This window comes from Ochotona curzoniae, unplaced genomic scaffold, assembly GCF_017591425.1.
Source record: "Ochotona curzoniae isolate NIBS_2020 unplaced genomic scaffold, NIBS_Ocur_1.0 contig_883, whole genome shotgun sequence".
Classification (NCBI taxonomy): Eukaryota; Metazoa; Chordata; class Mammalia; order Lagomorpha; family Ochotonidae; genus Ochotona; species Ochotona curzoniae.
This window is the reverse complement of record NW_024466599.1, coordinates 20,381,328-20,407,976: the sequence shown is the minus strand read 5'-3', so window position 1 is coordinate 20,407,976 and position 26,649 is coordinate 20,381,328. Positions and strand designations below refer to the sequence as shown.

General features: G+C 48.5%; 1 protein-coding gene across 1 annotated transcript in view; it reads left to right on the top strand.

The window, feature by feature from the left end:
* The window catches only part of ALK (ALK receptor tyrosine kinase), a 667,016-nt gene that overhangs the window by 557,582 nt on the left and 82,785 nt on the right, over nucleotides 1-26,649 (top strand). Inside the window, exons 6-8 of the mRNA XM_040993973.1 lie at nucleotides 4,280-4,411; nucleotides 11,019-11,150; nucleotides 12,843-12,943. Coding sequence (XP_040849907.1) covers nucleotides 4,280-4,411; nucleotides 11,019-11,150; nucleotides 12,843-12,943 — 365 coding nt within the window. The remainder of the gene's footprint in view (nucleotides 1-4,279; nucleotides 4,412-11,018; nucleotides 11,151-12,842; nucleotides 12,944-26,649) is intronic.

The following is a 26,649-nucleotide window of genomic DNA, read 5'->3' as shown; positions in this document are numbered from 1 at the left end:
GTGAAGAGTGGACACCAGGCATTCCCAGGGGAGAGGACAGAAAAACGACCCCACAAACTTTCCAAACACCAAAGAAGATGAAGAAACCGCCAAGGAACAAATGGATAGGTTTGAGTTACATTAAAAATATAAAGTGCCTATGTGTCAAAATATGTTATCCATAGGATGAGAATATATATCAACTGCTGGGGAAATTTGTCTAACCTGTGATTAAAAGTTTCCTTTCATACAACTGCACATTAAGAACCTAATAGACAAGTAAGTGGCCAGTTCCCTAAAATTGCAAAGAAACAACAACCAAAAAAAAAAAAACCCCAGAAAAAGCTGGTAGCACATAGAGAGAAAAAAAATCAATCTCACTCTCACTACTACCAAATAAATTCAAAATAAAACAGCAGGAAGGTGCTTTTAGGTAAAAATTAAAATTAGGATGTTACTCGAGGTCAGCTGAAAAAACAGTACAATGGACATGCATGTGTGAGCACAGCTGTGGAAAAAGGTAAATTGGATTAGCTTCTAGAAAGCAATTTGGCAATATGTATCCAGAGCCTTTAAAATGTTTATACCTTTTGATTCAGTAATTCCACTTCTGGGAATCTGGCCTATGAAAATAATCTGAAATGCCTGCAAAGGTTTATGCTCAAAGATATTCTTCAGAATTTTGCTATAAACAGACTAGCAGGCCAATCGTTAAATAATGTTCCAATAAGTGGTGTGACATATCACGCAGTATTGGCGCCATTAAACATATTCTGGTGGGGGGTTGTTAAAGCTCTTGGAAAACCCTGTGATGCCAGCTTCATGAGTTTAAGGCCTGTGTACACAGGACATGACTCTACAAAATTGTTCTTAAAGAATTGTATCCTCTAGGTGGCGGGGTCCAGGACATGATTTTGATCGCTTCAACCCTCCTTTCCAACTTTAGAAGACAGGTCTACACCAGCAATTCCAGAATAAAAGGAAGCAGAAGACACTGTAAGACCTGTTCAGGGAATGACAAGAAGTTGCTGTGGTAAAACACTCAATGGATTCTTGTAGGTGGCACACCTGTAATGCAAGGTGTGAAGAAAACACAGCACAACCTAGATGGAGGCCAGAAGGTAGGGGAGACATTGCAGATTGTCAAGTTTGCTGACGTTGTCTCCGAGGGGGCAAGGAGTGGCAGACATAGCTACCAACTATCTAGTGATCACCCATGACAAGACACAGGGAGAAGGTGCTTTGGAGAGGAACTCAGAAAGCATAGGTAAAGAATGTATTATTTGAATTGCCTTCACTGAATGGCTTCAAGTTTCCAAATTATGCCCAGCATTGTAGCAGAGAAGGTACAATGTTGGCATTCCATATGGGCACTGGTTCAAGCCCTGGCCATTCCACTTCCCTCCAAGCTCCATGCTAATATACTTAGCAAAACCCCAGAGGATGACCCACTCGCTTGGGACCCTGTATCTATTTGGGAGACTCAGAAGAAGCTTCTGGCTTCCAGCTTTGGATCAGCTCAGCTTTAGCTTTTGCAGCCATTTGGGGAGTGGCCCACCAGATGAAAGGTCTCTCTCTTTTATTCTTTCCATAACTCTACATTTAAATAAATTATTTTTAAAGAAAAAGCCAAATTTATTATCTTTTTTTAGTACTGGAGGGCAGAAGCCTGAATCCATTTTCTTGGACAGGATCATGCTGTTGGGCATTGCCAATTATCACAGAGCTCTGAAAGGGCATCCGCTCCTTTGCCTTTTCCAGCTTCCTGTCACCACCTACACCCCTAGGGACTGGCTTCCATCATTACAACTACTTTTATAAAATATTCCAATGTATCTTCTTAGAAATTAGTTTATTTGAAAGGCAGAATGATAAAGAGACCGACCAAGCTCTTCCATGCACTGATTCACTTTCCAGGTCCCTATCACAGCCAGGCCTGGGTCAGGCCAAAGCTTGAAGCCTGGGACTTCAACCAGATCTCCCACATGGAAGCCAAGAATTCAAGTTATTGAGCTCTAATCTGTTCCCTATCCAGGAGCACAGGCAGGAAGCTGCATCATAAACATAGGGTAGCACAACTCAAACCAGCACTCCTGTGTGGCTTGCAGGAGTCCCGCAACTACACCCCAACACCCATCCTACACATCTCTTCCTTCGTACCCTGACTTCCTTGCTTCCTTTTTAAGAGAGTCTTTGTGGTCATCTTGGGCCCTCCTGGATAGCCCAGGGGAGTCTGTCCTCTGAAGACCCCACAATCATATCCCCAAAGTTCCCTTTAATTATGTAAGGCAAGATGTTCATACTGGATACCAGGAATTAGGATGCAGCTATTTGGTGGTACATTATTCAGCCAACTCAGATAGGTACCCTTATGTGAAGACTATTCATGAGCACTGGTGAGGCAGACACTGGCCATAGTGGAGGAACCCTCCAGAAACTCAAACAATTTGTTGGAGAAAACGTAAGGATTGGCACTCATGTTCTGGATCAGGTGGCAAGAATTGATGGACAGATGAGGATGGGCAGGTACAAGGACTGTCAGGAGTCTGGACCTAAGCATACAGCAGGCTATGAGTACATCATCACATGAGCGTCACACAGCCCTGCAGTGCTGGGTACATGGAAACAGACTGAGGCCACAAAGACAATGTGGGCCCAGATCACAGAGGACCTTAAGTAGCAAGTTAGAGGAAAAAGGACCACTTTCCCATGCCCTGGAGTTAGAGGCCCAGCCAGGCTGGAGGCCAGTGTGAAGTATCATGTGGCTATCTGCTGTCGTCTGACAACCAAGCCTTCTCTGAGCTACCCTGGAAAAAAGAGCAAATCCCTCCCCCTAACCCCCATGCCCTCAGGACCACAGCATTGTCCTCCCATGAGCTGCAGAGAGCAACTATACTGTGTGACAGGCTGGGTCCAAGATGCAGTATTGACTGTGTGACTTCAGACAAGCGGCCAACACTTTCTGACCTCAGTTTCCCCATTGGACCTGCCTAGCTTCCTCATGGAGTCAGAAGTGCTAAGGTGGACAGAAGAATAAGTAAACAGGCTAAAGTTGGCATTAATTTCAGTACTATATTGGGACAGTCTAACGAATGAACCATGGTGAGATTTTTAGGAATTGAAGATGATCTAACATGTAGGACCCTACATCATAGTCAGCTGTGTCTTGTAACCAGAGTTGGAGAAAACGGAATGAATGTGAGGCTCAAAGAAATTGGGGGACTTCCCCATCTAAGTTCATCCTCTCCCCTCTCAGCTGAGCACTGATGTGTGTGGGGAGATAGAAATGGGGAGGCTGTTGTGGCATCAGCTACCATGGTGATGGAGCCAAAAACCCAGGTGGAAAGCCAGGCAACCACATGTGGGGGTCAACCCAGGCAGGCTCTGCCTGCTCATCTCCACAGTGACAAGAGGATCCTGGGTAGCAGGAGGCACCATCAGGCTTTGCTGAGGAATCCCGGGCAAAGCCATTCACTCAATAAGGGAAAGCAGGTCAGGTCAATCCTCTCACATTGCCTGATCTCTGAGGGTTTTGGAGACTTGAGAGGCCACAGTGAATTCATCCTGGTGTATCATCCTTAGTTCAGAAACAAATATTGTGTTCAGTATATACTGTCCCCTCTCTCCTTACTTAACAATGTGATTTCTCTAAGAATTTCAGAACCAGAGCAAGTGTTAGAGATGTAGTCAAAAGTCTCCTTTTATAGAAGTGGAGATGGGCCAGACGGAGGTGGGACGTGCTCAGACTCACAGAACCACTCTTGGAGAAGGCAGGTCCCAAGCTCTTAACACAGCGATGCTCTTCACAGCAGGAAGGTCTGCATGTTTTCAGAATCTACTCAAGAGGTAGAATCTGAGGTCAAGAGCACGGTGGCGATAGAATAAGAGGAGATGTATTGGACCAGATATGCCTCCTAAGTACCCCAGGTGTGACCTTAAGGATAGAGATAACTATGTGCAAATGAGCTCCACCTGTAAGCTGTCCACCTGGCACACTAATGCCATGGACTTGGAGACTTTAGAATGTGGATCAAACCTCAGCTGCTCTGCCCACTGTTACTCACCATTACTGGAACATGAGGAAGAGACGGATTTAGGCGTGGACTTGAACTTGGATTTGCTCTCAGCCTATCAGAGTTTGCCACAGTCGTGGCCAAATTAAGAAGAGGGTGCTTCCTCAGTTTGCTCCCTGGAATGGGCATGGCAGGGCGGGGTGATGCTATCTTGACAGTCTTCCAATGGGGCTGACCATTTGGGCCATCCACACTGACCATGGATGTGTGTCCCTGTGCTCTTCCAGGAACGTCCCCGGGCTCCAAGATGGCGTTACAGAGTTCCTTCACTTGTTGGAATGGGACAGTACTCCGGCTCGGACAGGCCTGTGACTTCCACCAGGACTGCACCCAGGGAGAAGACGAGGGCCACCTGTGCAGTGAGTACACAGGGGCTGCCCCTGCTGTGCCCCAACCCAGCTCATCCCAACTCTCCTGCCCCATCACCCTGAGCATATTGAGCCTGGACAGCCTTGCTGAATTCTAGAGACATTCTTGGCTGGCCTCCTGGAGGCTTGAGAAGTCACACCGCCTCCAAGAACCAGACCTGATATCTGTAATCTCAAAATAGCACAGCCCTCTGTGGGCTGCGGCCACGTAGGTCAAAAACCAAAGATGTTGTAAGCGATGCTGTCAGCATCCTCAGGCACAAAGAAAATGTGCAGGACACAGCCCATCTGGATAACATGGCATCAGAATCCCCCATACTGAAAGCCCTCTTTCTCTCCAAACCCTTACTTTCATGACTCCCAGCCTCGTTCCCCTTCCCCATCTTCTCTGTGCCCCTGTTCCAGCAAAATCAACCCACCCTGTGGCTCATGCCTCCATGGCTTTGCATCTGTGGTCCCATTGGCCAGAATGCCCTTCCCTCTCTCAAATCACACCTATGCCTTCCCTACCTACCTCAAGAATTGATTATTGCAGGGTGTCTCCCCTGACAGTTCCCTGAGTGAAGTCACTTCAATCCCTCCCCTGCATCTTGACCTATCCATCCATCTGTCACGGTGCCCATTTAATTAACAGCTTTTATCAAGATGCAATTCATATAGCATACAATTCACAGGCTTCAGGTGTGCAATTCAGTGCTCAGTCACTCATCACCACAATCTAATTTTTTTATTGTCCTCAGGGAACCCATGACAGTCTCTCCTAGTCAGTCCCTTCCTCCTGCCCCGCCCCATGACCACTAACCAACCACTGCATCTTTCTGTTTCCATCAGTTGGCCTATTCTCTACATTTCATACAACCCAACCACAGAACATTAAGACTTTTGTGATTCATTTTTTTCATTTAGCATGGTATTTGGGGGATTGTTCCGCTCTATGGCATGCACCAACACTTTATGTTTCTGGTTTTCTGAATATTATTTTGTCATATGGCTTATCCACCGATTGGTTAGCATTTGTGTTGTGATTAATGCCACTGTGACCATGTGTTTGTGAGAACATATATCCTCTCTTTGAGTATATACCTAGGAATAGAATTCCTGGGATCTTCTGGTAACGCTAAAGATAATATTCCAAGAAGCCGTTAGTGGCTGTACTATCCTCCATACCCACCCACCATGTCTGAAGATCTGATTTCTCCACTTTGTTGCCAACATTTATTGATGTCTGCCCTTTTTTAGCCATCCTGATAGACATGTCTCCATTGTTTTTTTGGAGGTTGTTTCTACATCTCTCTCTCTGTGGACAGATAGGTTCCAGTCCTCTTTCTCACAGCAGTATTGTTCATGAGTCCTAGCACAGTGTTGGCGCTCACTATCTGTTGATAGAAATGGGTTACGGGCAGGGTGGACACAGCCAGTGCCTCCCTTAACCTGGTCACAGTGTTCCCACCAGCATACTAGAAGACAGCACTCCACATCTCTTTATGCTTTGTCAGGAAAACCACAAAGGCTTGCTGGACACATACAGGGAAACACAGCATGTGCTAGATCCTGTCACTTCCCCTCAAAGCACTGGGAGCCCACAGCAGGTGCAGAGGGCCACACAGAAGAGCTCTGGACTGGGAAAGAAGGTTGAGGTACTTATGTACCTGCAGTGTCCAGACAGGGAGCGAGTGCCACACATCACCCAGAGATACTCAGAGACCCGGCATCACTGACTTGCAAAGAACTTTACAAATAGCTTTTAAAAGTTTGTCCCCCTAATCATTTTGATTCCTTAGTGACAGAAAAAAACAGTTTTATTTATTCTCCTGTAAACAAAGAAGACATTATTTTTCCATTTTAAAAGGCTCAGTTTGAAGCTGTGCAGCTGCATTTGCATCCCAGCTCTGCTCTGCGTCCCAGCTTCCTGTGAGCCACCCTGTGAGCCAGCAGGTGACAGCTTGAATGCTTGGGTTCTGTTCCCTCCGTGGGAAACCTGGGTTGAGTTCCCTGCCCTGCCTAGTTCTTGCAGACATTTGGGGAATGAGCCACCAAATGGGAGATTTGGATCTCTGTCTCTTTTTCTCTCTCTGCCATTCAAATAATTTCTGAAAATACTGTTGTGACCCTGGCTTTTCAGAGTTCTCGCTGCACGCAGGGCTCAACATACAGCCGAGCTAATCACCTCAACCGCCATCACCGTTGCTGTCAGCAGGGACCTATGTGTGTCTCTCTAGTTACTTGTGTCTTCAGAATTTCCAGCGATGTCACTTGTCTGTGTGACTCTCTAGTGGCCTTTGTTAAGTTTTCTGATACCTACAAGCCCAGCCTGCAACCTACAGGCTGAGCAGGCTGTGCCCTGCTTTGCTATTGGGAAAATGAAGACACAGAAAGAGTCATGACACAGCCTGTCAGGGACACTGCTGAGACTCACAGTACCAAGCTCATTTGTCCAACTCTCCAGGGGCTGTTGTGGGCATCTGGGGAGTGAATCAGTTAGATAATGGTGCTTTCTCCCTCCCCTCCCTCTCTCCCTCTCAAATAAATAAACAATGGAAAAAAGGAAGCCCTGCTAGCCAGTAACTAAGCAGTTATTCAGACTCTGTGAGCCCCTAAAGATCAACCTCACTTGTTTTATGGGGTTCTAACACTTGGTTGTACTATGCCTTCCACCCAGGATCAACTGGGGAGACCTGAGGCTCTACTCCCACCCTCTGGGGCAGGGGGAGTAAGCCACTGGCCTCCACCCTGTGGTTCTTGGCCTCTTTATCTCTAGCACAACGCCTACTAAGCACACAAGAAATGGTAGCCCACACTCTTAAGAATGGTGTCTTCATCAATCAGCAGAATCCACTTCCGTTTGACAGGGAAGCCCTCCCGACGGCACTTGGTCTTTCCCAGGCAATCTGGAACCTGATCAAGCATGTTCTCTGAGCTAGTTTTTATGCATGCTGCTCTGCTGGGGATGGCCAAGTTCTCTAAGGAAGCCTCATGACGGTCACTTAATCTTGGGCTAACATAATTAGACAAACGCTATCATGCTTGGAATTTGGAAGGGGGAGGTAGGTTGCATTTAGTCAATTCATGCAACCTGAGGGGCAGCTTTCCTCAGCTTCTGCAGTGGGAATTCCCTGTACACCCCAGGCCTGCAAGCAAACTATCGGGCTAGCCCCATGCAGCACTACTGGATCTTCTGAATTCTAGGAGTTGTCTCAGCTAAGTGGAAGGCCTGAGATGGGGATGGCATCACTTGCCCTTTTCTAGCCAGTTGTGGCATGCACCTGCCCATCAATACTCCTTCCTCCCTCTAAACCCATTGCCTGCAAGCCCTCCTCTGCCTTCCTCCAACCCTGCTACCACCGCAGTTCTAGTGACTCGGCCAATTGAGCCATCCCCAGATACTATAATGCGTGGCAGGGTGTCTGCTGGGTTTCCTATGTGTCCTGCCCAATAGGCTTCATGGCATATGGTCCCCAGAAAGGAGTGAGGAATCCCCACTGTATTTACTATGGGTCACTCACTCACTGAATGTTGCAGCAGATCACTCCCCTACTGTCAGATCAATAATCTCCTTTATTTTTGTTGAGGGCGAGGAGACATTCTCTTTCTGCCAGGCAAAGAGATCTTTGAAAGTTGATTTCCTCGTCATGAAATAAAGCATGCATGCTATCTGTGAACTGCTTGGGGAAGCTAGAAAAGAGCACAGAGGGAAATAACAATGGGCCATAATCCTCCTTCTCAGACATTCAAAGATAACCATAAGATGTTGATGTATTCCTTCCAGCATTTTTCCCATGACTCCCTATTTTCAAGAAAATGTATGACACTTATTTATCAAAAATGTTAACAGAGTTGTCACATGGGAAGGAGAAAGAAGTAGTGTTGTTTGGCCTGGAATTGATACTTGGCAGCTCCTAGGGCTGCGGCTGAGGTCACATCTCTGTGACTGGGCCAATTTGTCTCTCTTAGAGTGGAATCAGGTGTCATAATTGCCACATGTTGCAGGATTGATTGACCCACACAGGGCCCTAGGTGACCAGTCAGCCAAGGAAATGGCTGGCTGCTGCCCAAGAAAGGAACTGAGTAGAATAGTGCTGCTCAGACGTTGAGGTGCGTGGAACCTAACCTGGGGAGCTCGTGAGAAGTGCAGATTCCAGCTCAGTGGCCCGGCAGGAGCCAGAGAGTCCACACATGGAAGTTTCAAAGGTGATGCTCATCCCTGTGGCTTTCCCCAGACCTCGTTTGGAATGGCATGGAGTTAAAGGAGGGAACCTGCCCCCCATTTTGTACAGGAAAGTTTAAGTACTAAGGTCTTGACTCTGGCTGAATGTAAAGCAGGTGCTCAGAGTGATGGGATGAGAACAGCATTAGTTCATGTGTGTGGATCCAGCCCTGGGAACCAAACTTTTGCTCAGCAGTTGGCCTCCCTGAGCATTTTCTAGTCCCCCAGAGGGCTGTGTTCTGACCACCACTCCCACAGCCCCCACCCCACTTCCTTGGGAATGACATTTTGCTGAGCAAGTTGCCCTGATGTGCTTATATTCATGGAATTCCTAAAAGTTCCTCTTCCTCCCTACAGGACTTTGTAACCTAAATTGTCCATTGGCCTATCTTGTTCCTTTGCTTGCATTCTCTTTCTCTTCAATAAGGCAAAAAGAAATGAAACTTCCAATCCCAGCTCACTCTGTGTCCTGGGCTGGCCAGCAGAAGCAAGGGCTTCCACTTCTGGAAAATGGAGCATGCCCAGGGCTTTCCTCATTCTTGCCCCAGGACCTGGGAGCACAGAAGGAGTTGCCACTCTAGCAGCTGGCATGGGGCATGTCAGGGAAGGGGTTGGGGAGAAGGAATTGGCTCTGCCCCCTCCCAACCGGTTACTACTGCTGGTACCCTGAGATGCTGCCCTACTCCAGGTATCTAGGATAACTATGACAACTGCAGTAGCTTTTTATTTCATAACTCTGGCTGTCAACAGTATGTTTCCATGCTGTCTCCCTCACCTGTACCCTCAGTCAGGCCCCATGAAATACTCAGTCACTCCATTTCACAGGTAAGGAACCTGAGGCTGGCAGGAAGGAAGCGACTTGCCCGAGACCCTGAGCTGAGGGTTCCAGATTCCAGTGCTGCTGCTGTGCCAGCACCCCTACGGCAGGCTCAGTTTCTCCCTCCACTTCCTGAAAGGTCAGAGCTAGGAGAGAGGTGCCGGCCTTGCAGCACGGCCCGCCTCCTCCCTCCTCTTTGGCCAGCCAAACCCCTCCTCGGGGTCCTTGGCTTCTAAGGCACACTTATGAAGAACACTCAGCAGAGGTCACTCACAGCCACCAGCTGGTTTCTGCACAAAGGAGTAGATATGGGATCCCTGGAGGGGTAAGTGAAAAATATAACAGATCTCCTTAGCGTTTGGATTTTTCATCAGAAGCAGATGCGGTGCTTGGGAAGGGGGGCAGGGATTTCTTTAGGGGGCATAAATGGGAAGAGCTGCTCAAAGCCAGTGACAGCCTGTTTTAATTTATAATTATGCCTCTGTGTGAAATGCACAGAGAATTGGGGGAATGAGTAATAATTCACCAAGGTGCTGTCACAGCCAGGAAGCATCAAGGCGCCTGTTGTCAGAGGAAGGACAAGGAGAGCAGTGGGTCCCAGCCAGCCACAGAGCCCTCCTGCCTCCTATGCAGAGGTGTGGCTTGGCCCACAGCAGCCCAACAACTCCTTGAGGCTGAACCTTGCAGGAACCATCTCAGAGTCAGATGGACAAAGTGAGCCCTGACTAGTCCTCTTCTCCTTGCCCCCTCTTTTCTGGCCAGCTGGAAAATGCGTGAAAACTGACCGCAGCCTCCTGCTGTGCAAAAAAGCATTATGGATCCTTCCTGCCGAAGTCAACACAGGCTACAAGGAGGCCGGAGTGATCACAGTTGGCTGGACTCTGTTGCCATAATAGACAGTCCCATCCTCTAGGTGGATTAAGATAGTGCTTGCAGCAACCTTCCAGTGAGGGTTTTGGAGGGAGAGAGGCTGGTGCTCTGTGGACTCAGCCAGGGACACGGCTGGCAGGGGTTACCCCACTCAGAAGAGACACCATCACTTCCTGGCATAGTGTTTCCCCTGGCTGCAAAGGAGTAGAGAAATAAAGGGAGAGAGAATACAAAGTTACAAGCAAAATATGTGTCTGTGGACAGGTGATCATCATCATACATATCATCAGAAACATGTTCTGGGGAGTTACACACTGAATTTTCCTGGTGTTTACATCCACGATGGGAAAGCAAAAGAAAAAAAAACACAGAATTTAGAAGTGAAAGATCTGGTTTGGAGTCCCACCGGGGGGCTGCCAACTGAATGATGTTGACCAGGTTGCTTGACTTTTCTGAGGCTCTGCTTCATTGTCTATCAAACCAGGCTGATGATACCCATGTCGGGGAATTGTTAGAGTTCCTGCTTTATCTTCCCTAAATCAGAAAATGGTGACCCAGTGGCGGTGGACGGGGCAGAGGTTCCTATGCCAGGACCCCAGGTGTTGCTAAGGAGGACAGTATGATCACACCTGCCTCAGTTGCTGTGACATTGGCATATTGCCTTTAGTGGCCTTGGAAATAACTGCACCCTTGTGCCCTCTGCACAGGTAAACTCCCTACTGGCTTTTACTGCAACTTTGAAGATGGGTTGTGTGGCTGGACCCAAGACATGCTCTCCTCCCAGGGACCTCGGTGGCAGGTCAGGACCATGAAGGATGCCCGGTCCCAGGGCCACCAAGGTACTACCCTCCTTCCCTTCCCCTGATTCCCACATGAACACATGAAAAACTTAAGGACCAACCCCAGAGCTCCCAGGCATTTCCCTGTCCTGCAACACAAGCCCAGGTACCTGCCAAACCTTGACAGAGTGCTCACCCACAACTCCCTCTCCAAACCTTCTTGAGCTTTAGGATGATGATGAAATCTGACCAAGGTAAACAGTAACTTTGAGTACCTAACATGAGGATTGTACCGAAGCACCAACTGAGATTTAAGCCACAACCATGAGATCCACCTTGGCTAAGTTTTGCTAAGGTCTGACCATGTGACAGGTGTGTGATTCATTGGTAGGCATAGTCCCTTCTGTGACTGGGAGACTGAGGCCTTAGCTGGGAATCTTGGCCTGCAGCCGGCCTTCTCAATCACACTCCCACTCCCACCCCAGCAGGAGTTGGCAACGTCCCTGCTTAACTGCCAGAGAAGGCAAGGTCTCCACACATACACATCCCCAGGAGATGTGCAGAGACCCCAGGCCAGGCAGGGCATGGGAGCAAAGAGAGTAGGTGAGGCCAGCATAGCCACAAAAGCCAGGTGACTAGACACCATACTGAAGAAACAAGAAACTCACAGCTGTAGAAGAAACAAGAAACTCACAGCTATTTGAGTGTCTCTGCTCCCCATGTCACTAGGCCCCCCCAGAAGCAGCCATGGCCTTGTTGAACACAGGACTCTCACCACCTCAAGAGTGGTCCTTGTCTGTGTCTAGGAGCTCTCTCAATCCCAGCCCAGGCATCCCTTATGAGAAAGCCTCTGCCTCTGCACAAGTGTGACTTTTGGCTCCTGGAACCCACAGGACCAAACTACCCTCTCTTCTACAAAGGCAGCCCTTCCAGTATTTGAAGAAAAAAAATTGACATGCCAAATCTCACAAGGGCATGTCTGTCTCCCATTGCCTCATCCTGCTCCTTGAATCTGCCCATGCTTGCCCAAATTCCCAGCCTGCCCTGCTAGCTAGGCTCTGCATCCTGTTGAGCTTGCTACTAGGCAGTACCTGGGTAACAGACTCACCTATGAGACAAAAAAGAGGGGCCATGAATGGCTGAGGCAGCCTCAAGGTTCTGTAGGCCTCCACAAAGGTGGGGAGCTCACCATGGCTCCTTCTGTCACAGCATGGGCCATCTCCACAGTGCTACGCAATTGCTGAAGGTTTCCAACCACTTCCCACCACCACATAGGATCATGGTCTGCCAAGCGGCTGAGTAAAGTGGTGCTGAGAAAACATGGCAATGCATCTGCCTGGGGAGGGCATGGGTATAGGAGGGGGTGGGCTCCAGAGCAAAGGGTGAAGAATATAAAGACTGTCAGAGGGCAAAGTGTTGGCATGCATGGGGTTGGGGAAGTGTGAGGAACCCAGCTGTCTCAGGCTGTTCCTGGACTGTGGGCTGTGACTGATGACCTCAGAACATTAGGGCTGGAATAGCCAGACATATGAGGCTGGGAGCTGGCAGGCAGTTTGGAACAAAACTCCTTTCCTGTGTCAGGTCACTGTGATGGTGACAAGTGTGCTTTCTTAGCCCTTGTAGGCCAGAAACCAACAACTTGAAAGCTATTGGAGGCTAGGTCAGAGCTGTCCACCAACCCTGCCACACCTGAGACCCCCTCATTTCATGATGCTGGTACATTTGTCACCGTCTTCCTCTCTCTGTCCCCAGATCATGCCCTGCTGCTCAGCACCACCGAAGTCGCCACATCTGAGAGCGCTACCGTGACCAGTGCTACATTCCCAGCACCAATGAAGAATTCTCCATGTGAGGTGAGTCTCAGTAGCCCCTCAAGCTCTCTGTCCCCCTCTTCCCATCCCTTGGTCACTTTCCGATAAGACAGATGAAGGGAGCAGCCTGTGTGGCTGGGCTGGTGGTTCTCCTAAGAGGAAAAGAAGGCCATGGTTGCCTTCTTTTACACAGGGTGCATTCACTCACATGGTAAAGTTGTACCTGAAGAGAATCTTACCTCCGCTACACTGAGTTGTTCACAGTAAGACCTAGATTTAAATATTTACAAAAATGTATTTCCCCAAGGCAATTTTTACAAAGGACTTTACACAGAATTCTTTTTAAAACTAGATAGCTCTTACAATCATCTTATATATTATAGAGTACCAAAATTTTGATTAATGTGAATTTCAAAAAGATAGCAATGCTGTTTACCAAAGTGCCTCCAAAGCCACTTCTCCAAATGGCCCCCTGAAACTGCTGCTTCTTTATGCAGACTGAAGGGCCATGTTTCTTCAAATGCAGTCATATTCTCCAGAGGACAGATGCATATGCTTAAGACCCCAAAATGGCATGTGACGAAGCTAATGAACTCTGGAATCAACTACCTGAATACTAGCCATGTTCTACCCCCTGATGAGCTGCATAATTCACTGGAGGGGTTATATAAACCCGAAAGGCCCCAATTTCCTCACCTGCAAGGTGGAGACACCCTCCCTGCACCTGCTCCAAAGAGGAGAGGATTAAGTAGTTTAGTAATGTAAAGGACTCAGCAAGCACCTGACAAGGAAGCACCTTAGTAGAAAGCCAACAATGCATATTGACATCCAAAAGGAGCTGGTGGGAAGAGGGAGGGGACTTCAGCCAAAAACCAGGCTCTGAACTCTTAGAGAACACACCGTGCCATGTGCGGTGTCACACTCCCCGTGGCACCTGTGTCAACACTTTACATGGAGCAGAAAGCTGAGAGTTCAGATCTGGCCAGTGTTCTCTTTCTAGAAACTCACAGGAAATATCCCAGGCCATCCTGGTCTCAGGAATAGTTATGCACCCTGTGAGCAGCATGTTTCCTTTCAAATGGGGCACGTGATGAAACTGACTAGGTTCACATCTGTTCTGGTGACTGGGAGCAATGCCAGGGAGGAGGCGCTCTGGCTGGGATTCCCTCCCCAAGAGATGAAGTTCAATTCTCCCCGATTTCTTGTGAAATAAAAACTCACAGACATTAACACATGGAAAGGGAAGGAATGAACAAATGCTGGCTGTATTGTTTGAAATTGGAGGAATGGTTAACTGGAAGCTGAGGCTCCCTGCGTCGTGAGCAGATAGGATTTCATGATGCGAGGTTTGCAGCAGCTTCTCTCCTGCCCTGGTTTTCTCACTCCACCTTTGTCGCATCTTTCCCCCGTCTCATCTGACTTAGGCTATTTACTGGGTTTTGTGTCTCTTTGAAAATCCTTTCTGGAAGAAGGCTTGGCACAAATAAATAGATGTGCTCAATTACCTTGTATTTGGGAAACCACGCTGTCTGGTGCAGATGGTGGAATGCCACTGTCATTTCTGGTATTTCTCGAATGCCTCCAAGCAGACAGCTAGAAAGGAAGGTTTTCCGAAGACAAAATAGAAATGGGGACAAATGGTTGGCCCACCTGAGAGAACAAGGAGGAGGCTGGAGAGCATGAGGTCCCGAGTTCGCTATTCTCTGGCTTTTACATGAGCCTGCTTCCAGAAAAAGAAATGTCAGGGTACACGTGAGCTTTTTCTAATATTTCATCATTTCTCTAATAACCTTCGTGTTGATCAATAGCCTAAACAGGTGTTTTGTTTACTGGTCTGTTTCTTCCTGCAGTGAAATGTGCTCTGGGCTCTTTCTGCTGTTTTTTGCCCTTTTCCCGAACCAGTTCAGGAGGCATAATGAAGGGAAAGGATTGGATCCAATCTATATTCCCATTACTTATGCCTCTAGAAATAATGTATGTTAAATATATCCACATTATTCCACAACTAGATTTTCAGGCCATTCATCCCACAGTGGGTGAGAGGTGAAGGTTGTGGGGTCGGGAGGGAAGTCTTTGAATTCCCAATGTCGGGAGACACATTTTGATGGAAACACAAAGAACCAACACAGAAATTGACATCTTCAGCTTGGAAATCCCTGCTGATTATCATGTTCTCACCCCAAATGCCAGGGGTGGAAGTTGACTTCCTTCTCCCAGGCTGGCTGAGCACAGTAGGACGTCAAAGCTGGCACAGGCTGTGGGGCCTCGGCACAGGAAGGAGGCCACGACACACACAGCCACCAAGCGATGGTTTCTGTGGCAACAGGCCCACAGAGATGGGCAGCTGGCCATGCTGGACAGCCAGGCTGACCCCCGTCACCCAGCATCTCTTCTAAATCTAGGCCCTTGTGTGAAAGCGCACGCTGTCTTGGAACATTCCCCTAAGAAACGCTACCACTGTGCACGATTCTCACAGATGGCCAACAGTGCCAACGAATGTCCTTCAGAATCAAGAAAGTCTCTGTGTCTTTACCTGCACGCACCTGGGAGATGTAATCAACGCTGGTGTTCTTGAGCCCCCACCTGGGACCACCCGGATGGCTAATGAAGTGGGAGCTGGCACTCTAGTTTCAAAGCACACCCTCAGTGATTTGACTTCCCACAGAAACTTGAGTGTGTCTGGCCATAGCTGTGCCTGGAATCCTGCTCAACTCCTGCCCTGGGTGTGATGGAGTCCACATCTTAGATAAGTCTGAATCAGAGTAGGGAGCAGGAAGTGTCAGAGTAGCACTGAGGCAGAAGAACATGGAGGGGGGCTGGGAGAGCATATGGTCCCGGGCCAGATGCCCACCAACCCTGGAGATGTAGTAGGGGTGTTATCTTTGTGTCAAGCCAACCTCCAGGGCAATCTAGAAGCATGCCAGCTCCCACCACCTCCCTCTAAGCGCACACCGGGCAACCTGGGCCTCGGGCATTGCCTCCCCACTCTCTGCACAGTCGCTCAGAGGCTGTGAATATTTAAAAACCTCTCAGCCTGGCACAGCCACAAACAAGAGAGAGCCTGGTACCCCCCCATACTCCCCCTGTCCATCACAAGCTATTCTCTGCCGAGAGCCTGGGGATTCCCCTGACAATAGCTTCTGACTATATTTTATTTTCTATTTATTTCTATCTTGCCAGCCTCCAGTTCAAATAATTAAATGTAACCCCCCTACCCCTGTGGTAGGGAAGGGAGCTGTGGGGTGGCTTGTGTGTGCTGGCTTCCTGTCGGACCTGAGCCAGTCCCCGTTGCCTTTGAGACACACTCAGATGTGTCCAGCATTGCAGCTGCACCCCTCCCCCTGCCTTTCACACATCCTAGAAGCCCGAATGTCTCAACAAGCCCCATGTGGTTTGAAATTCTATTTTATTTGAATAGCCTGCCTGTGACTAGAATAATTTAAACTGTGTTCTCAGGCCGGAACAAGGACTGAGAGGGGAAAAAAAAAAAAGAGAGAGAGGTGGACTTTCCTTCCCTGTTGTCTTCTGAAACAGGGACATAGCTTTCCTTCTGTAAGGTACAGAAGGCAAGGTGGCACAAGGAGGGTCAGGCTGGTCATTTCTCGGCTGCTTGGTTTACTTACCTTGGAATGGATGCAAATTGCTCCTCTCCCTACACACACACACACACCACACACCACACACCACACACACACACCACACACACCACATACACCACATACACCACACACACACACACACACACACACACCACACACCACACACACCACATACACCACATACACCACACACACACACACACACACACACCACACACACCACACACACCACACACACACACACACACACGGCTGGGACCTTTCTACATCTGACATTAACCCTATGGATGAGGAGTTGGCTTTGAGTTGCTGCCTGGGCAGGGCTGCTATGATAAGGGAGAGAGTTAACTGCTTGTCTGCCTGGGCTCACCTACAGAGAAAGTGACCCACACTGCGTGACCTGGAAAAAAAAAGTCCACTATGGTTTTCAGGAGCTTGGGGGGAAGGAGGGGACGAGAACCTGGAGTTTTTCTCTGAGGCCCACCAAAACCTGCTCCATGCCCCTCGAAGAGGGAGACCCCTACAGCAGACAGGGCCCTGGAGGCTGGAGGCTGGGGACTTCTCCAGTAACTGCTGCCCGATAGATTCAGCAAGGCTTCTGCGGGGTGTTGGTGATCACTTCCGCCAGCACCCATCCTGAACCTGCAGTCTCATGCTGTAGATCAGAGGATCAGGCAAGGATCCTGATTGTTTTGATGGTGCTTCTTCAGGCTTCCCTACTACCTCCCCTTCTCTGTAGATAGACACATGGAACATTCAGGATAGGGGAGAGAGAGGAACTCTTCTGATTGCTGTGGTTTTCAAGGAGTTTCTGATTCAGGAAATTTCTTTTCATCTCTCTTCACTACAGAGCAGATCAAGTGTCAGGGCCCCTCTCCTTTCGTAATCTGGGCTGGGTGCACGCAAGGTTGCTTAGGAGAGGGGAGCCCCCTTCTCAACCTGGCAGGAGAGAAATGTACCCAAAGACTCTGGTCAGTAAACAAGACCAGAATTCAGACTCTGCGTCTGAATCTAGCCTTCCTCACAGGTGGGCTTAGAGGGGCTTGATATGAACCTCAACAGCATCAGGACTGTTCTCGCTGCCACGTGACTCAAACCCCACCAACCTCCAGCCCAACTGCCTCGTGCTGGGAGGTGGGAAGGAAGGAAAGGAAGCCACCCTTGCTTCATGGTGAACCAGCATTCCGCTTATCGTGTCCTCAGGTAGAACAACTCGCTGAGTCCAGCTCCTGAGTGACATTGCTCTGACTCGCGGGTCAGTTGTGCATTGCACATGCCCTTCATTCTCACCCATGGGCTTGATGCCGCTCAGGAACATTAGGAGAAGTCAGTGAGAACACTGTGTGGCCTCTGTGACCCCTGAACACAGCCTCGCTTACACAGTACTGCATCCTGAGTCCCCACGAGAGTCTGAGCTCTGGCAGCTGCCAGTGCCCCGGAGGCGAGGATGACAAAGGTTACAGAGAGCAGAGAGAGAGGATCTTCCATTGGCTGGTTCATTTCCCCAAAATGGCTGCAACGTCTGAAAGTGAGCCAATCCGAAGCCAAGAGCCTCTTCTAGGTCTCCCAAGTGGGTGAAATGATCTCAAGGCTTTTATCCATCCTCTACTATTTTCCCAGGCTCTAAGTGGGGAGCTGGATAGGAGGTAGAGCAGGCAGGACACAAACCAGCACCCATATGGGATGCCAGTGTTTGCAAGCAAAGAATTTGTTTTTATTTGAAAGGCAGACTTACAGAGAAGGAGAAACACACACAAAATCTTCCATTGGCTGATTCACTTCCCAAATGACAACAGCCAGAGTGGAGCTGAGCTGATCTGAAACCAGGAGCCAGGAGCTTCTTCCAGGCCTCCCATGCATTTGCAGGGTCCCAAAGCTTTAGGCTATCCTCCTTTATTTTTGTAGACCACAAGCATGGAATTGGATGGAAAGTGGAGCAGCTGGGACACTCACCAGTTCCCAGATGGGATGCTGGCACTTGGAGGCAGAGGGTTTAGCCTGTTGAGCCATGATATCAGCCCCTTTCTAACTTTAAAATGACCATCAGGTCTGTATTGTATTCCTACACATAATTGGACTCATTCATTACTAGTAAGTAGCTGGTACTTCACCAAGATTTCCATCCTGCCACACCCCACCCCATGGATCTGGGGTCCTGGAGGATAGAGGAAAGACCTGGCAGGAAACATGACCCAGCCCCCACTGCCTCTTCCTGAAACGCTGGGACTGCCCCACTTTGTGGGGTCTTACTTCGTCCTCTGCATGGTGATGGGGTATGCAGACTATCTGAAGACAGGTGGCCTCTGTGATGCCTGAAGCCAGCCTTGCCCACACAGTACCACATCCTGAGTCCCCAGGAGAGCCTGAGCTCTGGCGGCTGCCAGCACCATAGTGGCGGGGATGACAAAGACAAAACCCCTTTACCTGGAGACCAGATTTGAGCCACCAATATTGGAAGGACCATAGGAGGAGGGGAAGCTGTTCCAAAGACACTCTTTTGCTGCAGCTTTTTTTTTTGAAACATTCATTTGAAAGGATAATTCAATTCAAAAGGTAGTGGGGGAGACAGCTAATCCACTGGTTCACTCTCCAAATGACCACACAATGGCTGGGCCTGGGCCAGGTCAAAACCAGAAGGCAGGAGCTTCATCCAGGTCTCCCATGTGGGTGTAGGGCCTCAAGCACTTGGGCCACCTTCTAAAACTTCTCCAGGTGCACCAGCAGGGAACTGGATCAGAAGTGGAGCAGCCAGAATTCAAGCAGGTGCTCATATGGGATGCCAGTGTTGCAGGTGACGGCTTAACTTGCTACACAACAGCACAGCCCCCTCCTCGTGGCTTTTTATGAAGACCCAGTAAGGGACCTGCTTCCCACCTTCCTAGCAACAGCCATTTCAGCCACCTGTACCCTGTTTTGATCAGCTCATGCTGTGTGCATGCACCAAATAGCACAATGAAGCCCAGAAACATGAACAGCTCCTGCTAATAATGAAACAAAAATAATTCTCCCATGTGGCAAGACATCAGTGCCAACCCTTACCCAGCCAGTTACACTGAGCCAGGTGACCAGAATTTCTAGGATGTACAGACTGTTGCTTGGCAGGAAGGGCAGCTAGAGGCCACAGGATGGCAATGAAACAGTAAGCCCAGCCAGGTAGGGTTAGACAGACCACAGGAAGTTGGGATAGCTTTGAGGTTTTTTCATCTTACTTTCCATATGAAGCATTCTGGTCTCAGGTCACTCGCCTATGACTCAACTATATTACCTTTTAAAGCCACAATTCACATTTGTTAGAATTTTCCAGCACCCTAACTCTTTGCTGCCTAGAAAAAGAATGTTCCCTTTGGCTGAGGATGTGGGAAAGGATGGTCAGGCCCTTTGATCAAATGTTGACCTCCCTGGTATAAGGTTGGCTGAGCTAAGCCTTTCCTCTTCATTACCTCATCCACGCAGGCATGTCAGGAGTCCTCATCCTGTCTACTGAAGCAGCTGGGGGCTGGGAGAGTTTAAGTGGTTTGCCCCAGATCACCCTGCTGCTAAGTGGCAAAGCCACGAATCAACCCACCTCTGTCTGGCTCCACAGCCGCCTGTAAACACTCGCAGGTCATTGAATTTGACTTGGGTCATCTGAGTTTAAATTCTAACTGTGCCCGACTTATGAGCAATTTGACCCCAAGCAAGTCGCCTTCTCTAACTGGTGATGAAGCCACTTGTGTTCGTTGTTGCCAAGCATCAACCGGAAATGCAATGCAAACCCTGAAAATCCTTTGGAACCACTTGCAATACTTGACGACTGGCGGCCATTCTTGCTGTCACTCTTCTTGCTTCACTCAGGCAGAAGGTCACTGATGGGTAAATCCTACCATTCGATTCATTCCTGTTTCTTCTCACAGCCTGTTGGCAATGTCTGGGCAGGTGGGAACTTGGTTCCACACAGCACCTAGCATACACAGCCCCAGGACTTGCCCAAGAAATCCATCTAATCAATAACTAAATGATGGTGTACTCCCTCAGCTGTGAGCGAACCCTGGTCCGGGATAAGGCAGGAAAACCAGACTGTTCCCTGAATCACAGGCACCCAGCAGAGGATGCCCTGGTGAGGTCTCTAAGCTGAAATCATCCTTGCGTGAGTGCCCTGAGCTACTGCATCCCAGCATCCTGTCACCATTCATTGTGAGGTGACTGATCCTGTGAGGGTACACACTCTTGGGCTGATGGAATCTGCAGCACCATAACTGCAGTCTGACAAAATGACCTGGATAGCTTTGAGCCATTCGAGATAAAGGCCTCTCCTGTTACATGACGGAACTGAAAGCCTGTGAAGTCCCTAGAGCGTGAGTTCAACCCTCCCAGACATTTGGCACAGATTGGGATCCCATTCAAAAGCCGTGGATGTTCATCATAGAACCCTCTTCGTGAACATCAGCCTGGGATTCTCAGTCTACACAAGGATGTAGTCCATCCCTGCCAGGGAGTATCTGTTGCAAACCCATGCTCTCCCCAGCTACCAGGGGATAAACACTCCTTGCTGCAGGGAGTTGTGGCCGTAGACCCCTGCAGACACTCCTGTGCCTTGAGTCTGTTCTCTTTGCAGTGGCCATCCAAAAAAACTGTAGGGATGTCACTGCATGGAGTTGGTCCTGTTCCCCAGCAGGACTGCAAAAGACACATTGCAGGGCTAGTGCAATGACTTAGCAAACTATTTCTCTGCCTGGGTACTGGCATCCATATAGGCACTGGTTCTAGTCCTGGCTGCTCCACTACCAATCCAAGTCCCTGCCTATGACCTGGGAAAGCAGTGAAGAATGGCTCAAGTGCTCAGGCCTCTGCAACTCACACGGGAAACCTGGTGAAAACTTCTGGCTCCTGGCTTTGGATCAGCCCAGCTCTCATCGTTGCAGCCATTTAGGGTGTGAACCAGCAGATGGAAGATCTTTCTCTCTGTCTTGCTTCTCTCTGTGACTCTGCCTTTCCAATAAAAATAAGTATATCTTTTAAAAAAATAAAACTAACAGAGATCCATTGCACACAGAGAAGCTCAGACACAGGGGAGACCATGTGTTCCAGGTGACATGGTTCCAACGTGGCTCAAAAAGAATATCATCTTCCCCAGGACAGGAGCAGTTATCCCCAGGACCTGGACTGAGGTTTGTAGCACAGCGTTTCCCAGTCTTGTCCTGTTCTGGTGTGTGTGCACGCACATGCACACATGTTTACATATGTGTGTGCATGTGTGTTTCTCTAACATGGAACTAACATTGTCCAATATCTAGGCTCATACAATCTTATGAAAGCCCCAAATAAATCCCCGAGGACAATCTCATTGGCCCCATTTTACAGATGAATGTTCTGAGGGCATGAGATGGTGTAGTCAATGAAACACAGGCCACTTCGACTGCCAAGTTCTGTCCACAACACTCTACCACCTCCATCTCAGGTCTTCCTGGCAAAGCCCCAGCTCACGTAGGAGGAGCCCATCCTTCCCCAAAAGATGGAACTACCTCTCCTCCTCCCTTCTCAAGACATCAGAGCCTTCCCCCACTGCCTTTTATTAAATACGGAATGGATTGCTTTTTTAAACTAATTTCTAAAGCACTCTCTGTGCGCCTTGTGGAAGCATTGGGAAAATAAAGTGTGAAGACAGTAACTGAAGTTGCCCACAGCCCTATGCCAGCCCCGTGATCATCCCTGTCCCCATGCTGGCATACCTGCTTCCAGATAGGAACTTGAGCACAGCTTTGGATACAAGTTCACATCGATTGGGTTATCTCATACCATCTAGGGGTTTTGTGCCTTCTTTATTTAATGTTACATTTCCTACACCAAAAGTATTCCTCCTAAACATACTTTTAATATAGGCAAATTCTTACTGTATATGTTTCAGTTATCCAAAGATTCAGATGTTCATAGTAAAAAAAAAAAAAAAAATGAGAAAAAAATCAAGGAAGAAACAGAAAGCTGATACTTGTAACTCCATAGTTTCATCAGGCGGGAATCCCAAGGTTATTAGTTGTACACCTGCCCTTCATATTTTCCAGCCGTGCATTCACAGAGAGAACATATGGATGCCCCTGGAGGGGTGTCACTGGATTCGGTGTAAATCCGTAGAAAGAAAAGCAGGAGAGTGTTTTCAGGAGAGAGCCCAGTCACTTAAGTCTCCTACATGACCAGGAATCAAGCGTTTATTCAGTCCTTGTAATCGCCAGTCCTTGCCAGCCTCACATTTGATTTGCTTGTTATCAGAAATCTGCATCTGGCCGGCTTCTTGCTGCAGCGAGTTGATTTTTCATTAGGCTATTTTTAGCCAGAGAGTCGGTGTTTATTTTTTTTTTCCAGGTGAATCTGAGGGTGATAAGCAAATACACTGGATTTTTGCAAGTGTGTCAGTGCTCCCAGCTGAAGTTAATGAGACAGCATGTTGAAACCGAGGAACTCTTAAAAGGACGAGTTCATTCCCAGAACCAAAACCGTGTGGCTTCCCCGGGTGGTTGGAGCGGACCCTTTGACCCCAGTGTGGGGAGACGTGGGGAGGAATCAGCCCCACCTAGTCCACTCCTCTTGGAGTGTTTCTATCTGTTAAAGCATTTCCGGCAACAGAAGTGAGATTTATGCTGGGGTGTCCGCGCTGGTTTTGTGTCCGCTGCTGGAGTCCATAGCACCCTTCAGAAGCTGGAAGACAGGCCATCACTCTCCGCATAGTCTTGTCTACCTTCAGGTGTTGCATGCAGAATGGACACTGTTTTGGTGTCCTTGAGCCTTTATTGTCCCACTTCAGGGTAAATGTCACCATAACAGATTCTTTTTATATGAGTTCAAGAGATTGTTCTGAAGCTGACATAAGATCTGCATAGCAAACATGGGGCAAGACTAAACACGAAATTGCAGTCTGGGGAAGGAAAGGGCCGTGAGAGAAATAATAGCATTAGGCCTGGTCACAAAGCTGCTCCTGCTTTCCATACAGGGCTCTAATTACTAAAGTGACAAACACTGGTACTACATAATTGCCAAGTGCAGCAGGCCCCACCAAGAGGCAGGCACAGAAGCCCCTGGTGCAAGGGCTGGCTGGAGCCAGTAGATGTAATTGCTGGTGGCGTGCTCCTGGTGTTGTCTCTTTTCACTTGTCTCTTTGCTGTCTGCATGTTAAAGAGTCTGTTCATCAAAAGCTGACATTTGTAACCTGTATCTATTGGAATATGTCCAAAAGGATCAAAAATTATATTGTTACAGGATCTGACTAGTGTTACTTCTCTTATGTATGTGTGTGAATGCCTATATTTATGTGAGTGTATACACACATACACACCCATACACACACACTCACACACACTCACAGGGGACTGCAAACTGACAGAGACCACACTTAATTGCCACATTGTAAATCCTGATTCAATAGAGCTGGGCTGGCGCAGGGCAGGCATTTTTAACAAGCTCCCTGGTGGTACCAACAAGACAGGTCCACAGACCACACACTGAGCAACAAGGATCTCTGAGATTCTTCATCATGTGTCCATCCAAAACTTATCAGATGACCATTATGTATGAATTACATGTGTATAGCACCAGAGGTGTGATAGAAAGAGCACAGAACTGAATGTGGACTCCAGGTCTACAGCAGGCGGGTTTAAACCTCATGCAGAACAGACTGTATCCCCTCTAAGCTTCAGATTCTACGTCTGAAAAATGGTTGTAGTAATACCTGCACGAATGGAATGTTGGGAATAAAAAATGAGCCAGCAGCCACGAATGCAAGTGCCCAGGGCAGCGAATGACTCGCTACCACGCAGGTCACTCAGCTAGCAACCAGTCTAAAGGTCTAATTCCCAGAGTGATTTTGGCCCATCCTAGGCTGATCCTGACGTAGGCTGTCAGGATCAAGTTGGGTGTGTCTGGTGTGGTCTCTCCATGCAATGACTCTGAGGGGTTCCCAACGTAGGACTGGATGAGGGAAGTCGGAGTCTTTGAGAGGGCCTTCAAGTGTGCACATTTACTCTGGGAACCATGTACTGTGCTCTAGGCCCTTAGACCCAGGCCTAAGGAAGGGACTATTCAGGCAGAGACCTCAGTTCTCCAGGGCTTCTCTTGGAATCTCCCTCTGCGGGGTCAAAAAGCAGAGTGCTGGTCCGAATTAATCCTGGGGTCACTCAGCCCAGAGAGCTCTGTCTTCTGGGGGATGGGGGAAGGCCTGGAAGTTGTGTCCACCTCAGAAGGTCCCTCTGAAGATGGCAGTGTCCTCCTCCCTGCAGGAAAATCACTCCCTCTGCAGCTTGGAAATGGTGGACACATTTTAAGGTAATTTTGGTAGTGATTAAGAATTGGCTCTTACTCAAAGTCCAAGATGAAAATGGGCCCCTCACTGAGAGGCCCAGGCTGCTTCCTGCCCTAAGTAGCACCATCTCCCCAGTTGTCTCAACCCCAAACTGCACTTTAGAGTCACCTGGAGAGATGTGAAAGCCTGCGATGCCCGGGGACTACCTGAGGCTACTTAAACCGGAATCTCTAGGATGGAGTCCAGACCTCGGGGTGTGCAGAAAGCTTCCCAGCTGGTTCTGGTTGCCAGTTACTCTTTTTCCCCCAGGCCTTTCACCTCCTGTGCACTCCAGCTCAGCAGCCTTTATGGTACTCAGTGTTTATAGCCGCCTTTTACAGTAGGCAGGGAAGGGATGGTGATTAACACCTGTTTTTCTAATAAGAAAAACAATAGAGTCCCAGAAGAGGTAAGTTGTTGGCCTAAGGACAGACAGTGGATACTCTTTGACTTTGGAGCCTAACCTTCTAGTTATGTCACAGTCATGGAAAGCAACATGGATGGTTGAGGAGCCACCAAAGAATGAATGCCGATATGAAGGCAGTTACTTCCAGGGCATTCTGGAAAGGCAGTGAGAAGAGCCAGAGAAGCACAGAGCCAGGACTTCAGAAGCTGCTGTGAAACTCACTACTTGTTTACTGGTTCAGAAGGGCTGGGATCAGGCCAGATTCTTCAGATCACACAAGTTCCAGCTGATCCTGATGATTCTGAGCTGGGGACCACACACTGGGAGGCAAAGCACTTGCTGACTCTTAGAGGCAGAATCTGAAGTCACTAGGGATACTTTCCCATGAGAAGTAGGCCAAGAAAGGACATGAGGCTCTCAATGGCTTGTAATCATCCGTCTGAATCCATAACTCCACTGCAGGCTCAGGGCACAGACATCCAGGGCCCAAAATACATCTGCTGACCACTCACCTTGGCCATCAATTAGAAATCCTGTTGTGAGACCTACTCCTAGAACGGGACATTGTTGAATCTCAACCAGTAGGTGTGTTGGCTTGGGATGTCACTATAGATAGGCGTTATCTACAATAACATGGATGATATTCTAAGGTGAAAGAAAAATGCATTTTTAAACTCTGATTTAGTCCTAACTCTGAACAATTGAGTTAAGCAGCAGAATCAACCTAGACTGTGTGCTAACAAGTGCCTCTCCTCAGCCATCTTGTTTGTACAGTATTGACTTGACTTAGGTCAAATGGCTCCAGTAACTTCACCTTTTGCTACATTCAGGATGCTTATAATCCGTCACTTTGAATTCTGACTGCCTGGCTACACAACAAAGTCTGTGAGGCTGGGAAGGTATGCACAATATGTAGAGATGTAGTGAGTATGTATAAATGAACAGCTTTCCCCTCAAGGACTGACACCGAGGCAGTTCCTGGTGGAACTTCCGAAAGGGAAAGGATACCACAGCCTTTGCATCATCCCTTGATGGCCAGTGCGATTCTTGTTCTTGCCCTGATGAGAAAGCTCAGCAGCCAGCTAGCCCATGCTCCAGCACTGATGTGATCAAACTGTCTCATTGAACATGGCACCACAGCATCTTCTTCAAACCTGGGCAGTGAGCCATCCTGTGTCCCTGGCTTTGGAATATGATCCCTAGGCTGCAGATGAGTGAAGGAGGTTCTCAGGGTAGAAAGCTGATTTATCATCCCTGGGAGGGGACTCGACAGAGGTAGGAATGGCTGTCTGTATACAGGTGCATGTTTATTCCTTCCAACATTGACAGGTTCCCCTCTTGGCAACTGTTGTGAGTTCAAGATGAAGAAGACAGATCCTGCCTGAAGGTGCTCAAAGAACTTGGGGCATGGAGGGGCAGAAGAGAGGGAGGGCAAGGT